The 18,161-nt window shown below is 41.7% G+C and overlaps 1 protein-coding gene across 7 annotated transcripts in view; it reads right to left on the bottom strand.

Annotated features, from left to right (window-relative positions):
* RAD51B (RAD51 paralog B) overlaps positions 1-18,161 on the bottom strand; it is a 640,680-nt gene that overhangs the window by 110,666 nt on the left and 511,853 nt on the right. For all 7 annotated transcript variants that reach the window (XM_019451449.2, XM_019451443.2, XM_019451447.2 and 4 more), the window contains one exon: positions 10,671-10,774. In XM_019451449.2, coding sequence (XP_019306994.1) covers positions 10,671-10,774 — 104 coding nt within the window. The remainder of the gene's footprint in view (positions 1-10,670; positions 10,775-18,161) is intronic.

The raw sequence follows: 18,161 nt of genomic DNA, 5'->3' as shown, positions 1-18,161 counted from the left end.
AAGACATTGAAGCCAAACCCAGAACATGGAAAAGATGCTGGCTGGAAAGGCCAGAACTTGGATGTTGAGAGAGGAAGGACCAATACTTCCCCTGACTAAATGGGAAGATTCAGAGGACCATGTCCCATGTAGCTCATTCTTCCTCAGGGGTATTCTGTTGTCACACAGAACAACATTGTTACAGTAAATAACTGACGATTACTTAACAGAGATAGAAAAAGCTCTCTCAAGGCAATGACTCATTGCACTCTTTGAGAGAAGCATTCCACCTAGTGCAACCACTGAAGGTGGCCACACCACAGTGGTTAAATGGAGAAAATTTCTGCAAGTAATTCCAAGCAGCAGGCATTAATAACCTTACTTTAACGTGGGACTCAGTATATGATAAGAGTTAAGAACCCAGGAATGCAGGGGAGGGAGTGTATGTATGTTCATAGGGGATAGGGGATCCTTAGAAGTCATGTGATTCAGAGCAATTTTTTTGAAGTTTATAAACTTCAATGTACTCATCTATGAAGGATGCCTAGAAATATATGGCTCATAGGGTAGTTGTGAGGCTTGAACAAGAAAATGCCCAGAATGCACTTAGCAGAGTAGTCGGCATGAAGGAAACTCTCAGTAAATGGTTAGGTAGACAGAGCAGAGAAATGAGAAATCCAGGGCTGTAGGGGCTTTGGGTGATATGTTCTTAATGCTTCCCAGATATACCAGGTGCCTCTGTTCTAACTTTTTAAGATTTATAACAATGAACCTCGTTCTAGAGGTTTGACATTCAGAGAATTCTGTTACTTAGAGTCACGGATCATAATCCCAGCTCAATCTCTCCTTGCCAATTCTGAGTTAAGGATTCAGCAAGTAGGCGGTGGGGTACAGCCACTGTAGCTTGGCTCTCTAAAGGTGTTCTCAAAATCATAGTCCCTTTGGTAACAATAAAACAAGGGTCCAAGACTCAAGCACACATGCTCTTTGTCCTAGATGCCAGAATTCTTAAGCTCTGCCAAGTCAAGAAGGGAAACTTTCAGAAAGATACCCTCTGTGGAAAATGTCTGCTTCAAACATTTGAACTCAAAGGCAGTTGCCAGGGGCCATTGATTTAAAAATCCATGGAAGGTTATGGGGTGGGAGGCAGGGAGAAAGTGTGGAGGGAAGAGCAACAAGGCAGGAGGAAGGTTGAGGGAAGGAAAGACTGAATACGTCAATTCTATGGTAACTGAAAATTCCAAATTATTTACAGCAGCAGAAATTAGGAAAGCTCAATCATTTATATGGCAGTTGACAACCAATCATGCATTAGATAATGTTTAGCATATCATAAAATGTTATGATAACATAATCAGACTTACCAAATTCAAACAATTCTAGAGGTATATTTGATTTGTTTTTCCTCACACCTCCATCGTGTAAATCCTTTTTCTGCTTCCCATCCCCCTACACCTAATTTCGAAAGCCATTACAATTTTGGAAGGGTCTGAAGCCCCACCGCACCTACTGCCCCAATCAGGTTGAAACACAAACCAGCATTGTACCATGTTATGACCCTCTTAGCCACAGCGGACCCTGGGGAGAAGCAGAGACCACAGGCCCAGGCAGTGCACCGCTTGAGCGAGCATACTCCCCTGGCAACAGCAACCACATGACGAATTCTCCAAGCTGGATCTGCTTCAGCCACATGTGTGACAAGCTGTGCTATTCAAATCACACACACAGACAGGGCAAGGAGCAGTACTGAATCACAGTCACATGCCAGGAGGATTTCTCAGCCAAATAATGGCAAGAGCAAGAGGAAAGAAAGCAAGAAGCAGCTCATCATCGCCTTCCTAATGTCCCTGGCCCCAGGGTGGGAGGTGCTGTTCTAATATGTAATTCAGTAAGCTTTGGAGGTAAGCTAAATGACATTCTAGATCCAGTCATCCTTGGGGAAAAATTGGCGAGGAAGATAATAAGGACCATTCATTGCAAGCCAGAAGAATCATCACTAAGGCAAGGCCTCACTTTCCAGCACTTCATTTGATTCCTAAATTAAAAAAAAAGAAAAAGTGCCTACATCTCAGAGGACATGGTATAGCAAAAAGACTTAGGCCTGGAAGTTAAACAGACTTGGTTTCAAATCTTGATACTACTACTGAATACAAGTTATTTATCCTCTTTGCTCAGTTTCTCTATTTGTAAAAAGGAGACTATACCATCTATGTTAAAGGCTTGTTGGGTCAGTGCAAATAATGCATGTAAAAAGATCAAACATGATGCCTGCAACCATCAGTAAGCAATAAAGACTAACCCCCTTCCCTTCTGAGACAATGAAAAGGGCTTTACATTAGTGTTGACTGGAGCACTGGGTCTGAGCAAGGATGCTCTTCACTACCAAACTGTGGGACCCTGAGATGGCAGGAAACAGGTCTCCACATGGCTGCCTCCTTCCCTCTGTTCCACTTTGACTTTCGCAAAATAAAGATGAAAAGGTTAAAAAATATGATAATCACAAAGCTTCTCTCATGCCAAGAAGACCAGGCAAACAAAAGACCAGAAAACTCCAAGCTTCCCAAGCCATCATATGCCTTTAGCCTATGAGATAGGCAACATGAAGCTCAAGACTAAGGGTGACCCTCCATGAGCACAAGTGACCATTTGTGGGAGAGGGGCAGAGAAGACAGCCTTGTTTGCAGGATGTTGTCTATAAAGAGTCATTCAGCTGGGAAGTCCACACTCACTGTGAAGTCCAACTCAGAAAAAGTCAAGTATTCACATGTCTGGACCAAAGAGCTTAAAATGCTGACTTTCATCTGGTAATTCATCACAATGTGGGGTGGGATGATGCCTTTATATATATATATATGTATATATATATGTATATATATACATATATATATATATGTATTTTTTTTTTTTTTTGCAGAATTCTGTAGAACCTCTTTATAAGCCACTGAAAGTTTTAGAGGATATAAATACCACTTTGCCTGCAAACCCAGTAATTTGATTGGGCTAGGGGACATTTTTGCCCAAAGTTTTCCTATTAAAAGTCAGCACAGTAAAGTGAAAATAGCAACAGATTAGGAATTAGGAGAATTTAATTCCAGTTCCATTTCTGCCACTTATTACTTGTGTAACCCTGAATAAATCACTTAACCTCAAATTGCTTACCCCCATCTGTAAAATGAAATGGCTAGAATACAGTGTGGTTCTGAGGACCACCCTTGTGAGAATCACCGGAAGTGCTTGCTCTTGCTGAAGGGTCACTGGGGCAGGGCCTAGGAAGCATCATTAACAAACACCTGTGATTTTTAAGCTTGCTGTAGTTGAACATCATTGGATAAGATCATCTCTAGGAGGCAATCTCAGATGGAACATTGTTGTATCCTAAATGCCTTTGTTCTAAGTGAAAGCACTGGTTCATTTGTAAATCAGTTCATAGTTTATGTAGCTCTTAAATTTTTCTCTCCCCTTTGCTTTTCCTAACCAAAGATGTTGCCCCATTTTCTTCTCAGTCATAGCTAACCAAAGCCAAAATACAACATCCTGTCCAACCTTCATTCTCAAATGAGCCAAATGCATTTCAGTGTCCTTGACTCCCAGGTCACTGCCTTGTCCAAGAGATCTCATAGCTATTTCCTATGTTGTTTCCCAACTGAAAACACTTCTCTTCCCTAGCCGACAACAAGGTCTTCAGTTTGGTTCCAAAGCCCTATGTCTCTTTCACTTCCTGCAACAGCTGAGATTTCTCTGGAAATCTCTCATTCACATATTTGCCCTGGTTTACTTACTTAGGGAGTTAGAGCTGGAAGGGTCACTGCATAAGGGGATTTGGTACCAGACAGTGTGTAAAAATAAAACTAGTCAGAGCTAGAGGAGAATGACAGAGGTGATAAAATACTGGTAAGATGAGTGGCTCAGTAAAGGGAAAGACGCCAAAACACTCTGCGAGTGGATCAGTCACTCAGCCCCTGATGGTCAGAGATGGTGATCCTCAAAGAGAGAAGGGCATGTGGTAATTCCTCCATGAAAGCAAATATATTTGATTTACAGTACTATTCTTTATTCATAGATAATGTCTTTTCTATTTTTTTTTTTTTTTTTGGTGTGCAAGTAGCTTTTCCTTTTTGAAATGATGATAACACTTAATTTTGTAACTCCACTTGCTAAAAAATGACATTAAAAACCCCATGATGGTCTCCCGCCTTGTTTTGTTTTGATTTTGATTTTGGTTTTTCTTGACTCCATGTGGCTCAAAATCTCCTAGGAAAAACTGACTTTGCCCCTCAGCAAAGGTACATTGTCTATCATGGCCAAGGGAGACCCCCATCAGAAACATGGCAGCAACTGTACTAATGAATTTATAACTGTCAATTTCCAATGGAACCCCTTCAAGGGAAAGTTTATCTACTTGAGCCCATTCAGAGGTAGTGATATTTTTGAGTACATTGAGTTTTTCCAGAGGGAGTCCAATGAGGTTTGGGTTTTTTTGTAGGTGGGTGGGAGAGGCATTGATATTCCTATCTTAAATGTGGAGACAGAACCAGGAAGTGTCCCCTTGGGTGTCTATGTTGTCCTTTCTCAGATGGAGCTTGTCTTTATGCTCTGAGTCTTAGCTCACTGCATTCATTTGCTGTTACTGCATAATTTCAGGTAGGATTTCCTCAGATTTTAATATATTTGCCTGGTGACCTGAAAAAAAAGAGTCCTTTTAAAAGTCACCATTCTGGGTTCTGCTTTTGTACATTTTCCCAATCTGTTCAATACCTGTTAGAGCACTTCTGATGGAAGAGTGTGGGCAGGGGTTAGATTTCACACTTGAGCAGCTCTGAAAAGGGATGGAACATTTATACCCAAGGCAATGTACCTGGCTGGGATTCTATGCTCCTTTTGCTATTTCTGCAGACATTTATGCTTAAAAAGAAATTTCTCCCACCCCTGCAGCCAAACCTCTCCTCTGGTTGGATACACACACACACACACACACACACACACACGCACACACACACGCACATGCGCGCGCCTCCTGCCCTCCATGTCCTCCTTGCCTAAAAACAGCAGACAGGCTGAGATAGAAATAGAACAAACACAATGACCTGGAACCATTTTACAATGAGAAATGAATAACCATTTCACTCATTTTTGAGTGAGGGCAACTAAGCCTGAGTTCCTCTGGAGGAATCTGCAAGTAGTGAGACATAAAACTGATTCCATGAGGTAAAACATCCTCTTCAATGTCTTTCTCTGGGTGAATACGATTGTATGCGTGACATTCTTGCCCCAAACCTACACTTCACCTTATCTGGGAGAAAAGATTTCTCATCTCTTTAGTTAGTCAGCCCTCCAATAAGCCTATCCAAGCACAGATAGCAGAACTCATGACTTGTGGAAGATGGCAACAAAGATTTCTTATCCTTTCCCTCAGCCAAAGACCCCATGCTGCCTGTTCCCTTAAAGCAGCTGTGGAACCCCTCTCCCTCACTCAGTCTGGGTCCGTGTTTAGGGCTCTGGTTTGCTTACATAGTGGAATATTCCAACTAGGATTTCAAAGGAAGCCTGGCTACCACTCTCCCAGAGCCCCCAGCAGGCTGGTTCCACAAAAAGATATTCCTATATTCAGTCTTTGTACAGCACTTCTTTATAAGTATCTGCTATAATCGTCAAGGTCTGATGCCAACCTTTTTAACTGACAAACACTGGCACTTTAAGGGAACTATTAAGCTGCATAACTCAATTCTTATGGGGAAGAGTGATTCCAAATAAGCTATATGGCTTTCTTCCTTAAGACCGGGTTCATGCATAGATAGGAGTTTCTCTCTCTCTCTCTCTGATTTTCAAAATAAATGTATTGAATGTATAAGTGTCAAGCATTGTTCTGCCTCTGAGGGTACACAAATAAGATTCAGTCACAGTGCTCAAGGGGTTGGCAATCTGGGTTTCACTCATGCAAGAACAGAGACAAGTACTAAGTGCAGTTTGCAGTGGGCAAAACTGAGGGAAAGGGGGCTGATTAAGGCTGGGTGTCAGGAAGTCTTCACAGCGATGGTGTTTGAGTCTTTTAAAACACAAAATGGATACTGAGAGAAGAATTATATCACCAGGAAGGGGACACAAAATACTTCCAAGATGCAAAACAACCTGGGACCTTGAGGAAAACCTAAGGATTCCAACAAGAGTGTCAACACTCTTCCCCCAAGTGTTCTTCTTTATTTTTTTTTAAGTTTACTTATTTTGAGAGAGAGACAGCATGAGCAGAGGAAGGGCAGAGAGAGAGAGAGAGAGAGAGAGAGAGAGAGAGAGAGAGAATCCCAAGCAGGCTCCACACTGTCAGTGTAGAGGGCTCCAACTCATGAAACCATGAGATCATGACCTGAGGGGAAACTGAGAGTCGGACACTTAACTGACTGAGCCACCCAGGTGCCCCTTCCTCAAGTGTTCTTTAACTTCCAGGTGACTGCTAAATAAAGGATGAAAATATTATTATAAAATCCTTTTAAATAAGCCTCCTATATGAATAAGTCACCTCTTCCCCGTTCGTTGAAATGAGAGTCATAATATTTCATCAAGAGGGTGTGAAGCTTTAGTTGGGATTAATTTACTTCATTACTTCTTCCAGGGCACTGAAAAATTTGTATAATCCCCATATGTGGTTTGTAGGAACGGACTTCATGATGATTTGATGAGAAATAGTATGAACATTTCATCAAGTTTTTCATCTTCTTTTCAAGTATTAGCACCCTTACTTCAGCTTTTGCAGCCCCTCATGGCAGCCCGCGTGGTCACTGCAAGCGCCTCCTGAAGGAAGGTCTCAGCCCATCCGTTGTGCATGCTGTGGCCTCAACAACCCCCACAGAACCTTCTCTGCAGTGGGGCCCGCCCTCTCCTCCAAGCTCAACGAACTCATCATGCCCTGCGGCATGTACCATTCACATGTTCACCTCTTTCCCCAGTAGACTGTGAACAACTTCAGGGCATCAACTTACTCCTATTTTGAATCTCTGGCATCTTACATGGTGACTAGTGAATGAGGTGTCAAGTGAATGAGGGCACAGACCCTCTGCTCTTGTGACAGGGCCAAACCCAACCTGTGCCTTCTGAATGTGTGATTTGCTTTCTTTTGCTGTTCCTCTTCACCCCAAATCTTCCCTTTCTTTTCTCTGTAACAGACATTTATCTATTTAAGGCGCCGGTTTTCAGCCTTGGCTGCACAGTAGAATCCACTTGAGAGAGCTTTACAAATAAATAGTTGTGCCCAGCCCCATCGGCACAGATTTTGATTTAATTGGTCAGGGTGGGGTTCTGGTGTTGGTATTTTGTAAATGCTCCCGTGATGAGTCTAAAGTGCAGCCAGGCTTGAGAAATACTGATTTAAAGTGATACTCAAGCCCCACCACCTTCTAAAAAGACTAATGTACCTCTGATGAGTTTACCTTGCTCTGGATTCAAAGCAGGTACCATTTTCACCACTTATTAGGTAACAAATCAAACACTGCCTTGTGACAGTACTTCGATATTAGTTTGTTCTTGAACTCCTGCACTTCATTTTGATTGTTTATGAGTGTTCACACATGTATCAGCTCTCATACGAGACCAGAAGGACCTTGAAGGCAGGAACTGTGTCTTCTCCTTCTTTGCATCCCCATGCCATGTACATGGTGGACCAGAAACATATTTTTGATTATTAAAAAAAAAAAAAAAAACAACTCAAAATACTAAAAGAGAAAAAAAACCTAGTAGAAGCCACTTTAATTCTACTTTAAAGATATGTCTTTGGTAAGAATAAAAATGTTGCAAAAAGGGTGGGGCAGGATTGAAGCAGACTCGAAAAAGAGTAAATAAAAGTCAAATGGAAAAAAAACTAAATTAGTCCAAAAGAAAATGTTTCCCAGTTTCTTAAGAGGGTTTTTGCAAACACTGAAGCAGAATAAACAAGAGAATTAACTCGGCTTGTGCCCTGATAAGGAGATTTCTTTTTTGGTTATATAATTTTACAAAGTTTCCAGGGTGTAAAGAAAATAATCAGCCAGGGAGGACTCCTTCCCTTGGACTTTACAATTCAGCTCTTGGTTTAATCGGCTCGAAGAGCTGCTCAGTTTGACCTGACCTCCTTCCAGCCCTGTGATCTCAGACTAAGCCTCACATTCAAGAGCCCTGGTGTAGAGCTCAATGTCATAGAAACGGGATAAAACATAATCCTCATTCCGTGTCCTTGATCCCTTGGTGTAGTGGCCTCTGTGCTTTGGTGGGGGTTGGGAGAGCTATGCCTGGTATCTTCTCCTAGTGGTTGGTGTTCCATAGATCTGCCAACGCTAGAATGATCTAAGCATGTTCCCCTACTAAGTAGTGTTTTAAGGAAGTACTATTTGGAACAATTGCCTTAAAGACTACTTTAAGCCACTGTTTTGTGCACAGATCCCAGAAAAGGTTTATCTTCATATGGCTTCTCTACTTTGTCATGAAGTAAGACTACAGGAAAGGCTCAGTGTCTCATAATGCACACCTTCTACTAATGCAATATAAGTTCATCAGAGAGAGAGAGATGTTTTCTATATCAAATTTTATCCTAGTTATTAGGCCACAAATTGAAGGACTGGTCCCCAAAGGCATGCACATTTCTAGAGATTGATTAAGTATAAGTTCTCTTGCCTGGGTTGGCCATTTTAATGCTGGTCATATTTTACTTTGCTACAGCATTTTATTATATTTTACTGTTTTATGTACATATTTTACTAATTTGTGTGTGAAAACATCATCCAAAAGCATTTAACTCTGCTCTTGATTGATCAGCAATGAAAGTAACATGTTGTTCTTTGTAGATTAAGATAACACCACTGACTCATTTGATAGGATATGAGTTGATAGACTGTCACTGATCCATCCATGCTGTGCTCCTCGTTCTTGTGACTAGTAGCTTGTATTTGACCTCATGAGCCAAGAACCGAGGGCCACCAAAACTCTGCAGTTACTAAAGAGACATAAAATAATAGCATTTGTCCTACCAGCCACTTCCTGTTGACATTAAAAACATGGAAATGACTGGTTAATTTATTAAAACAAAAGGAAAAGAAAAATATGGATCTAGCTTCTTTATTTACTAATAAATGCTAGCTAGAATTGGTAAAAACAGGATCTGGGAGCCTGGAATCCATGATTCCACATACAATAGACTACATCACAAAATCAGTGTATGACATCTAAAACCTAAAAGAGAGATACACTACACATTGTCAAGGAGAGGAGTTAAAGATCCATGAAAATGAATGGATTTAACACTGATTCACAAGGACTTTTGCTTCCTCAAATAAGAATGCAGGTAGTAGTGCTTGACAATCCTTAATGATATACCTGATAGCTGCAAACAGGGTCTATTTAACATAATTTATAACATAGGGTACAAACCAAAGGTCATTAGGTTCCACAGGAACATCCTTGGATATGTTCCACTGAAAAGAGAAGTAATGGATTCAGAACCCAGGATACTTGAATCATCGGGGAAAAGGTATCACTGAGGTAATGAGCACGCCAGGGCCTGAAAACTTAAGAATGTTTCCCTAAATGAAAACAAGCAGCTCCATCTTCTCAGAACATGGCTGACTCAATCATCAAGCTGGAATGTTATTTACACAGTCCCAAGCAAACCAAGAAGAACCCTCTGGTCTGTAACCGAGGGCACTTGGAAAGTTAGGTCTGGAACAGGCAAAGGCTCAGGTCTGTTTCTGATGATTCCTGACTCCTTGAAAGAGAGCCAATTTACCTAATGCAGGTAAAGGGCAACAACTCCCTGCCACCTCCCCCAGAAAGGACCACCAGCGTGATATTTCATGCCTCTTTAGTTAATAACTTGGATTATAATATAATCAGCAAGATGGGCAAATCTGGGTTCTGAATTTTGCCCCATCCAGCAAATCATAACAATCACCCTGTCTTCTTCCTCCTCCTGCTTGTGGGAGAGGTCATGCTAGAACCTGGTCTACACAATAGAGTAAAGCTGCTGTTAGACACTGGGAAAAATAAATTCCCTAATTATGAAATATTTGAGCAAAGGGGTCAGACTGTGGTGTCACTTCCTTCAGAGTAAAAGAGAAGATTAAGAACAGGGTAGAAAGTAACCTTTCTGGATGGAAGGTGGGGAAATCATACTTGAGGCCAGGATAGAAACCCTAGATAGGGAGCTCTGAGAGAGCTATCATCCTTTTGGGGGTCTCTCTAGCATCCTTCAGTACTGGAACCTACTGGTTTAGGAGTTAATGCACAAACAACCAGGGTCTGGGGAATGGTTTAATCATGTGGCAGAATCTGTCTGGCCTACAGTTTTCAAACATACTAACCTCAAGAAAAAGCACCATCACTATTTAATTTGTACACAAATTATCTAGTCCTCAACAAACACCAGCTAAGTAAAATGATCATTCACCTTTTAGAGATGGAGAGTTTGAGACCCCTAGAGGGGTGGACCTTGGTCACTTACAAGCCACTGGCAAATATCAGGAGGCATGTTAACTCAATGGGCTCTGTTTTTAGACATGGTTTCCTGTGAGTGGCTTCTTTCCCACTTCATTGTAACTGCTATCTTTACCTACCCCTGACAGTGTTGGCCCAGGACAGACAACGTGGCCAGTGCTTTCAGAAGATGAACACTCATATTGCTAAGTACATCTTGTTGTCTGACCTTGACAGTCAGAATACATTGCCAAAGCACTCACCTGTCTTCTCTCTGAACCAAGGTACTGGAAAATCAGCCGGGTGTTCACACTGTGACTCCAGGTGTTTCCTAGGGCAGCCGTCACACAGCTGGATCCAGAAGGGCCTGAAATGAAACAGGGCAAAGCCATGACTATGAATGCCCTTTCTTGTAATGGTGTTTCACATAAACAAAAGTCCAGTCATTTGCTCATTGCTTAGAGACGACTGGGGGGCTCAGTTCATTACCACAAAAGTTGACAAATTAGAGAAGAAGGAGAGGGGTTAAGGGACATGAGACTAAAAATAAAAACCAGCATGAATTTCCTTCAGCCTCAGTGAAAGCGACCACCACTGGGCTAAAAGATAACAGAGTTATATATCAGTAAGAGATTGCATGCAAGGCAGCTTGGAGCCATTGCTAGTAATAAATCGAGCCACTCAATATCCACAGTAAAAAGGCATAATGCTACTACATAGAATAAGAGCCAGTTATGAAATAGTCTTAGTTTAACAGAGTTGTAAGACTTTTTTAGCTTGACAAGAGTCTTAACTCAATTTTCCTAATCAATGTAGAAATGGTGGAATATGTGTATAAAATTCCTTTGCCCTTCCAACCCCTGCACACACACACCCAGAAGAGAACCCTGGAAGATCTAACCATTTCATGTCTCATCTGTTTTAGACATCCTTATCCCCAGAGAAACATTTTTTCACCTTCTAAGACTTTCCTATAAAGGGGAGGAGCTGAAGTATTCATCTGAGTTTCTAGTCTACTCCAGGTTGAGCTTCAGCTACCTTACATCTCCAGAGCTTCGCGGATCTCTCTTGATGTCACCAGAAACTATTCCTGCTCTCCTCCTGTTGTTCCTCCTCAGAGGCAGGCTCATGAGTCCCACCACTTAGAAGCCAGGCCCCCATCATATCTGGCACATCTTGAGGTCTCCTCTGAATTCCTGTGCCCACTTTGGCCCTGGGCCATGGGAGGAATCTTAGCCCTAGGGGGGCAGAGTGAGACATTCAGTTTGCCTTATATCCACAAGATGCCATATCTTTTAAATGAGGAGACTAAGAACAAAGAGGCTGAAGTCCACTGAATTAGCTAAATCCACACGAAGTCTTGAGCTTCTCATTCATTGCCTGCTTACTGTATCATTTGATTTTCACCTCTCAGTCTGGAGTAGGAATTGGTCTTCTTTTCTGGACCAGTCATCTTTCAGGGTGGTTTTATCAACTTTGCATGGCCTAACACTCCTGAGCCCAAATATTATGGCAGATGAAGGCGGGTCTGTGGTTCTAGGCTGGAGGTGATTTTGTTGGCAATATCTAAGTGGAAGAGCTACTGGCATCTAGAGGGCAGAGGCTGGCGATGTTGCCAAACACCCTGTAAGACAGAGGACAGGCCCCCATAACAGAGAGTTATCCATCCCCAAACATAATAGTGCTGAAATTGAAAGCCCCTGGGTTAGATAACACCAACCATACATTTTCTCTGGTTCAAGCAGGCACAGGAATGACTTAGATAGAAATCAACGACTGGGACCTCAACAAGCCTGGGAGTTTCAGAATGAAGAATTTAGCATAGGAAAGAACAAAGTTTAGGGTGACCTTGCTTCATTATGCACATAATTTAAAACATATACAAATTTATTTGGAAAACACACGATCTAGACTGTGCTCATGTGACCACATCACTCCCTTACCTAAACTCCAGCAGCAGCCCGCTGTACTGAGGAGAAATACTAACTCCTGAACAATGCATCCAGGGCACTTCGTCATCTGCGTCTGTGTCTCTCTCTGGCCCCATTTCTCTAAGCATTCTCACTGGGTGGTCTCCCGTAACCTCCTGACTTCTCTGTCCCCATTATCCTTGACCTCTTGTCGGCAGTTGATAAAGCTTCCCCCTCCTTTGGCATACTGCTTCTACTGGACCAAGTGGAGTATTCTTTGCCTTCTCTGCTACTCTTCTCTCTCTCTTCCTAGTTGTGGGGGGACCTCAGGGGATGGGCCATGACAAATTTTTCTCCTACCACCTAAGTGCCTTCAGTGGCTAGGAAGGTAATGTGCATTAATAAAGAGGCCAGGTGTTTGCATCTTAAAATACAGGAATTCTTTACTACCACAAAGTGATACACTCTCTCTTCCATTCTTGAAATACACAATCCTCTCATCTTTCATTTTCCCCAGTTTGACAGAGACGTATTAACAGAGAAATACTTTCTCTTATAAGAAAACCAACCCTGCAAAGGCAATAGCAACTGATTGTTCCTTTCTTTTTTGCATTTTTGTAAAACAGCTTTTTTGAGATAATTCACACATCATGCAATCCACCCAAAGTGTACAGTTCAATGATTTTTACTATATTCGCAGTTGTTCAAGCATCACTACAATCAACTTTAGAACACTTCATTGCCTCAAAAAGAAAGCCCATACCCCTTAACTATATAAGCCTCAAGCCCCTCTTTCCTCTCCCTCAGCCCTAGGTGACCATTACTCTGCTTTGTGCTTAATATTAAGTATCAGGACATGATGGGGAGTAGAGGAGACTGTGGTGAATGAGACAATCCATCCATGACCTCAAGGCTGCAGACCCTGTCTCGCTCTAGCTATTATTATCATGTGACAATATGAGTTCATAGTCAGCCACATCTTTTGACTTTTAAAAGAGAAGTCAGAAGCCCATGTTTTAAGTATAATCTACAGATTTTAAAATGTTAGTTTAATTACAAAAATTTTAAACATACAAATGAACATAATTATGAGCCATATATGACTCATTCCCACCAAGCTTGCGATGTCTGCTCCATATGGATGTCCTCACTGTTGACGAGGATGTGACCCCAATGTGGATGATTTTGTAGCCTTTGTCTCAATCTGTGACCGGCTTCAGCACCTGTCCTCCATTTTTAACAAGAACTACAAGCCTGACATAATGAATAGCAGCACTATTAATTCAGCATCTTCAAATCAAGCTCACTTTTTCCATTATAACTTACTCTTCCCTGTCTCTTTCTTTGGCCTTCTAGTTAATCTGGTTCAGAACCTCAGTTCCATTTTTAAATTTCTCCTTCTCCCATGCTTCTCAGTTCCAATAAATTGTGATGTCCTATTGGTTTAGCTGTAAAATCTCACCTATATCCATTCCCTATCCTCCATTCCTCCTACTCCAACCTTAGATCAGGTCCACATTAGCTCTCACCTGAGGGTGGCTCCTAGAGCTTTCTAACTGATGTCCATACTGCTGTCAGTTCCTCAAAGCCCATCCTCTCTTCTGCCTGATTAACCTCCCCAAGCCACATCTAAGCACACTTCCCTGCTGCTTCTCAGCATGCTCAAAAACTTTCAATGGCTCCCAAGTGCCTCCAAAGAGTTCTACATTCCCCAGATTGGCATTCGAAGCTCTTCCAGCCTGTGCCTGATCTGCCTTTCCACACCACTTCCCTCCATTCCACTTCAAAGAGACTTTGTTCCAATTCAATCACTTCTTCCCCATGTCCCCTCCACACCTGAAATGCCTCTGAGTCCACATGTTGTCTTTGATACTACTTCCTGCGTGCCACTTCCTTGGTCATCACAGACGTAACGTCTTCCTCCTCTAAACTCCTGTAATACTTTATTTCACTCTCTCACGCTATGCCATCTCTTTCTATCCTGTGGTATATTACTTGTGGTGTGCTTCTCTTATCACTCCTAATACATACTTTAAGAGGCCCAAATCCATGTCTGATTCATGCTAGCATGCCTGAATCACTTAACTTATGCCTCATTCTGTGTCACTGACACATGGAAGATAATGAATACTGATTCAATAGTCAATAAGTTATTCCTACTAAACTTGGAACCATGTTACTATATATTCAGTTTAGCAGCAGATTTACATTCTTAATTTTATCTTGCTTAAGCTAAACTTAATGGCATTTTTGCATTTTTCAAGCAAACTGTAGAAGCTTGTTGCGTACGTGCCTACTAAGTGATAGGATGAAGTAAGGCTGAACTTCCAAGTTTGCCACGAGAAAGCTACATGTGAAAAATTAGGAGTTGTTAATTAGTTAAGCACTCAAAAAATTTTTTTTTTCAGTAATAGACTGATAGGCACTTCCCAGGTTCTGGAAGATGTTTTCAGGGGTCAGAGCCACATTTGGCCAGTGGTGACTATTTAAAGAGTGCCATGGGGGCGCCTGGGTGGCTCAGTTAAGCATCCGACTTCAGCTCAGGTCATGATCTCGCGGTCCGTGAGTTCGAGCTCTGCATTGGGCTCTGTGCTGACAGCTCAAGCCTGGAGCCTGCTTTGGATTCTGTGCCTCCCTCTCTCTCTCCATTCCTCCCCTGCTCATGCTCTGTCTCTGTCCCTCAAAAATAAATAAATGTTAAAAAAATAAAATAAAATAAAGAATGCCATGCCCCTAAGCTAATGAAAACAGTATAAGAAAGTATCGATATACTTTCCATACACTGGCTGCTTTCTGGACAGGTAAGCTCAAGTCCCAACTAAAGGCAACAAGTGTAAATGACCACGGAAAAGTTCCTAATGGAAACCCTGACTGAGTGGCTTGAAAAGATCTAAAAGATTCAGGAGTGCTTACAAACATTACGCCACCACAAGAGCAATCACAGAAGGCCTTGAAAGTTAATAATAAGAAAAGACAATATTTTTAAAGTACTATAAGGGAGCACTAGGTGAGCCCTATATGTAAGGAGAGCTTACATCTTGTTTGAGCTTCATATCTTAGTTACATCTCTCTTGATCCCACAACCACCTATGAGGTAGGTAATATCATCACCCCTATTGACCAACTAAGGCTGTGAGAGATTAAGTAACGCTCCCAAGGTCACGTGGTTGGTTAATGACAGAGCTGGGGCACAAACCAGGCAGACTATCTTCACTGCTACCCTAATCAGCCTTCTCCAGGCATTATGTCAATTAGCCTGCAACTCTGCCAGCCCGGTGGGCCTTGGGAAGGGCTTGGAGAGCCTGAAGGCCCATCTCTAGGAAGACACTGATGGAGGCGTAGTGTGAGCATTCCATCACTCATCTGAATCTGTGTGTCACTCAGACTCCACAATCAGCTTCCTCTGTTCTGATGTTCAGTGGTAACCCAGGGCAAGGGGTTTCCAGAAAGATCATGCATGCCCTGGCTTGGCAAGTTATTTAACCTCCATCAACTGGCCCAGCACCTGATTCATGTAAATCAGGTAGTCTGAAACTGACCCTTTCTGGTTGGAGGCTTAAAAATCTGGTCGGCGTTGTAAAGTTATTTCACTTAATAGGACCTCAAACATGGGAAAACGACTGAAGGGTGGTTACAGGTGGTAGGATTATTTGAGACAGAAGTGGGAGAAAGGGAGGTGGGACACTGTCAGTTACTATAAATTTGTAACTTTATTTTCATCTAGAAAATTCAGTGGCCTCATGTCTTTGGATTTTAAACATTTCTATGAGAGGGCTGGCATAAATAATCATTAATGCTGTTTATGGGAAATTAAAGGTAGAAGGCATCTGCTTACTGGCCTTTCAAAAAAGGTGATTTCCTGCCCAATGACCTAATTGGTCAGGAAATAGATAAGTGAATCTTTTCTATGCTCACTTTAAGCGGAAGTTCTAAAAATTAGGGCGCTCTTTCCCTCTCTCCTTTTTGATGACTCTGACATTTAGACCTGCCAAGGCAGTATGATTTCATTGTACTGGAATTTGGTTGGTTTCAATACAAATAGAAAACTCAAATAAGTGAACTAGGTTTTGAAAATATTTTCATTATTGGGGATTTTTTCAGCATCACAGGATTGAGCTTGTAGAAGTATTCGAGTAAGCTACATGGAGAAAATCTGTTTACAGTGAAGTCAGGTCTCTCTAAAACAGACTGTGGGAACATTTGTTATCCACTCTCTGAGACCCTTTTAGGTAAGTCAAAGCATGTTTTCTTTCTCTGTGACTGCCTACCCATCTGCAAAATGTGAATACTAATTCCTGCCTCCAGGCAACCAAAGGTTCTTGGTGACTCTTAGATGAAGATATTTGATATGTATAAATGACAGGAACAATGATGATCAAACCCTGATGATGAAATTCTAGGGAGAAAGAAAGCTTAATTATCATCTTATACATTTTTTAATTTTTCTAATAATGAGGCAAGCTAGGAAAGCTCAGGAATGAAATGGTTAAAACAACAGGACTTGGATTCTGGAATATCCTTCATGAACACTATCTTTTGGATCCAGTTCCCCACTCCTTTGGAGGGGGAGTTGGTTATGAAGATACATTTCTCACAAGGCCAGGGGCTGTCTCTGTTCTGCACACAGGGCATAGTCCTTGTGCAATCAGCCTGGAGGAGGATAATCAGGTTGCTATGTAGCCTTGATTTCCAAAAAGGTAAGGGGCCTCTGGTACCAACCGGTGTCAGTATGTAGAAGAGGCCTGTTGGGGGCCTTCAATGAGGAAGCTCCTTCTCTGAAAACATTTCAATTTATGACTCCTGTGCTAAGCATTTCTGGGAGGTCAACTGAATCTCCAGTACATAACATAAAAGTGTCTGTCCTGTAGCAAAAGGATCAACTTTAAAAGAATAGACTTTTCCATGTTAAAAATATTACAAGTATAAACAAAGCACTGATTCCAGAACAGGGGGAAGGAAAAATTCAGGACGTAAGAGGGCTGGATATTCTGAACATTGGTCCCTCCTGTCCCTTTAGATAAAAGGCAACTTGTTGAGACTAGAAAGAGGAAGAAAGAAAGAAAGAAAGAAAGAAAGAAAGAAAGAAAGAAAGAAAGAAAGGAAGGAAGAAAGAAGGAAGGAAGAGGAAGAAAGAAGGAAGGAAGAAAGAAAGAAACAAACAAACAAACTTATAAATCTTTTCAGAACTGAAAGAAGTTCAGGAAAGAGATGGCATGTTAGCATCGGAATTAACAGTCTCTTTCTTATCTTTGTCCTCACATCCTAAAGCATGTTCTGTATAATGCATGACAACATATGGTCAGCTGCTGGCTACAAGGCAGGACCCTGGAGTTCTATTTCTGAATTAGCTGTGGGCTTTTAATGAGACCAGGTGGGAGCAGGAGAGTGATGTAACAAAGAACATCAGGGTAGGCCTTGGTAATGAGCAGTCACTTCAACTCTCTGAGCCTCAGTTTTCTCACCCATAACAAGGGGTTGTTGGAAATTATCTCAAAAGGTCCTGGCTATACTAAGAACTTTGAATCTATGGCATTTTGATGACAAGAAATTAGTTCCTCATTCTGGACTTCACTTTTTCCAGAAAGTTTGAAAATGTTCTACTCCATGGGCTATCTTTGAATGGCTGTACCCTACCTAGTACCTATTTAAGCCTGAAGAGAGTTTTACAGACATGTGGTCCTTTTTCTAAGAGTAGATTTCCCTCCAGACTAGGAGTTTTCTTAGTCTATCTTACCTACTAAAACCTTATGATGGGTAAACATGTGATGGCCAGTGGCCAAGTCCCAGCAAACACGACTTCATAATAACAAAGCTTAAAGATGGGAGTCTGAGTGAGAGAGTAGG

This window comes from Panthera pardus, unplaced genomic scaffold (assembly GCF_024362965.1).
Source record: "Panthera pardus isolate Hobbes unplaced genomic scaffold, ASM2436296v1 HiC_scaffold_24, whole genome shotgun sequence".
Lineage (NCBI taxonomy): Eukaryota > Metazoa > Chordata > Mammalia > Carnivora > Felidae > Panthera > Panthera pardus.
This window is presented reverse-complemented; position numbering and strand designations above follow the sequence as displayed.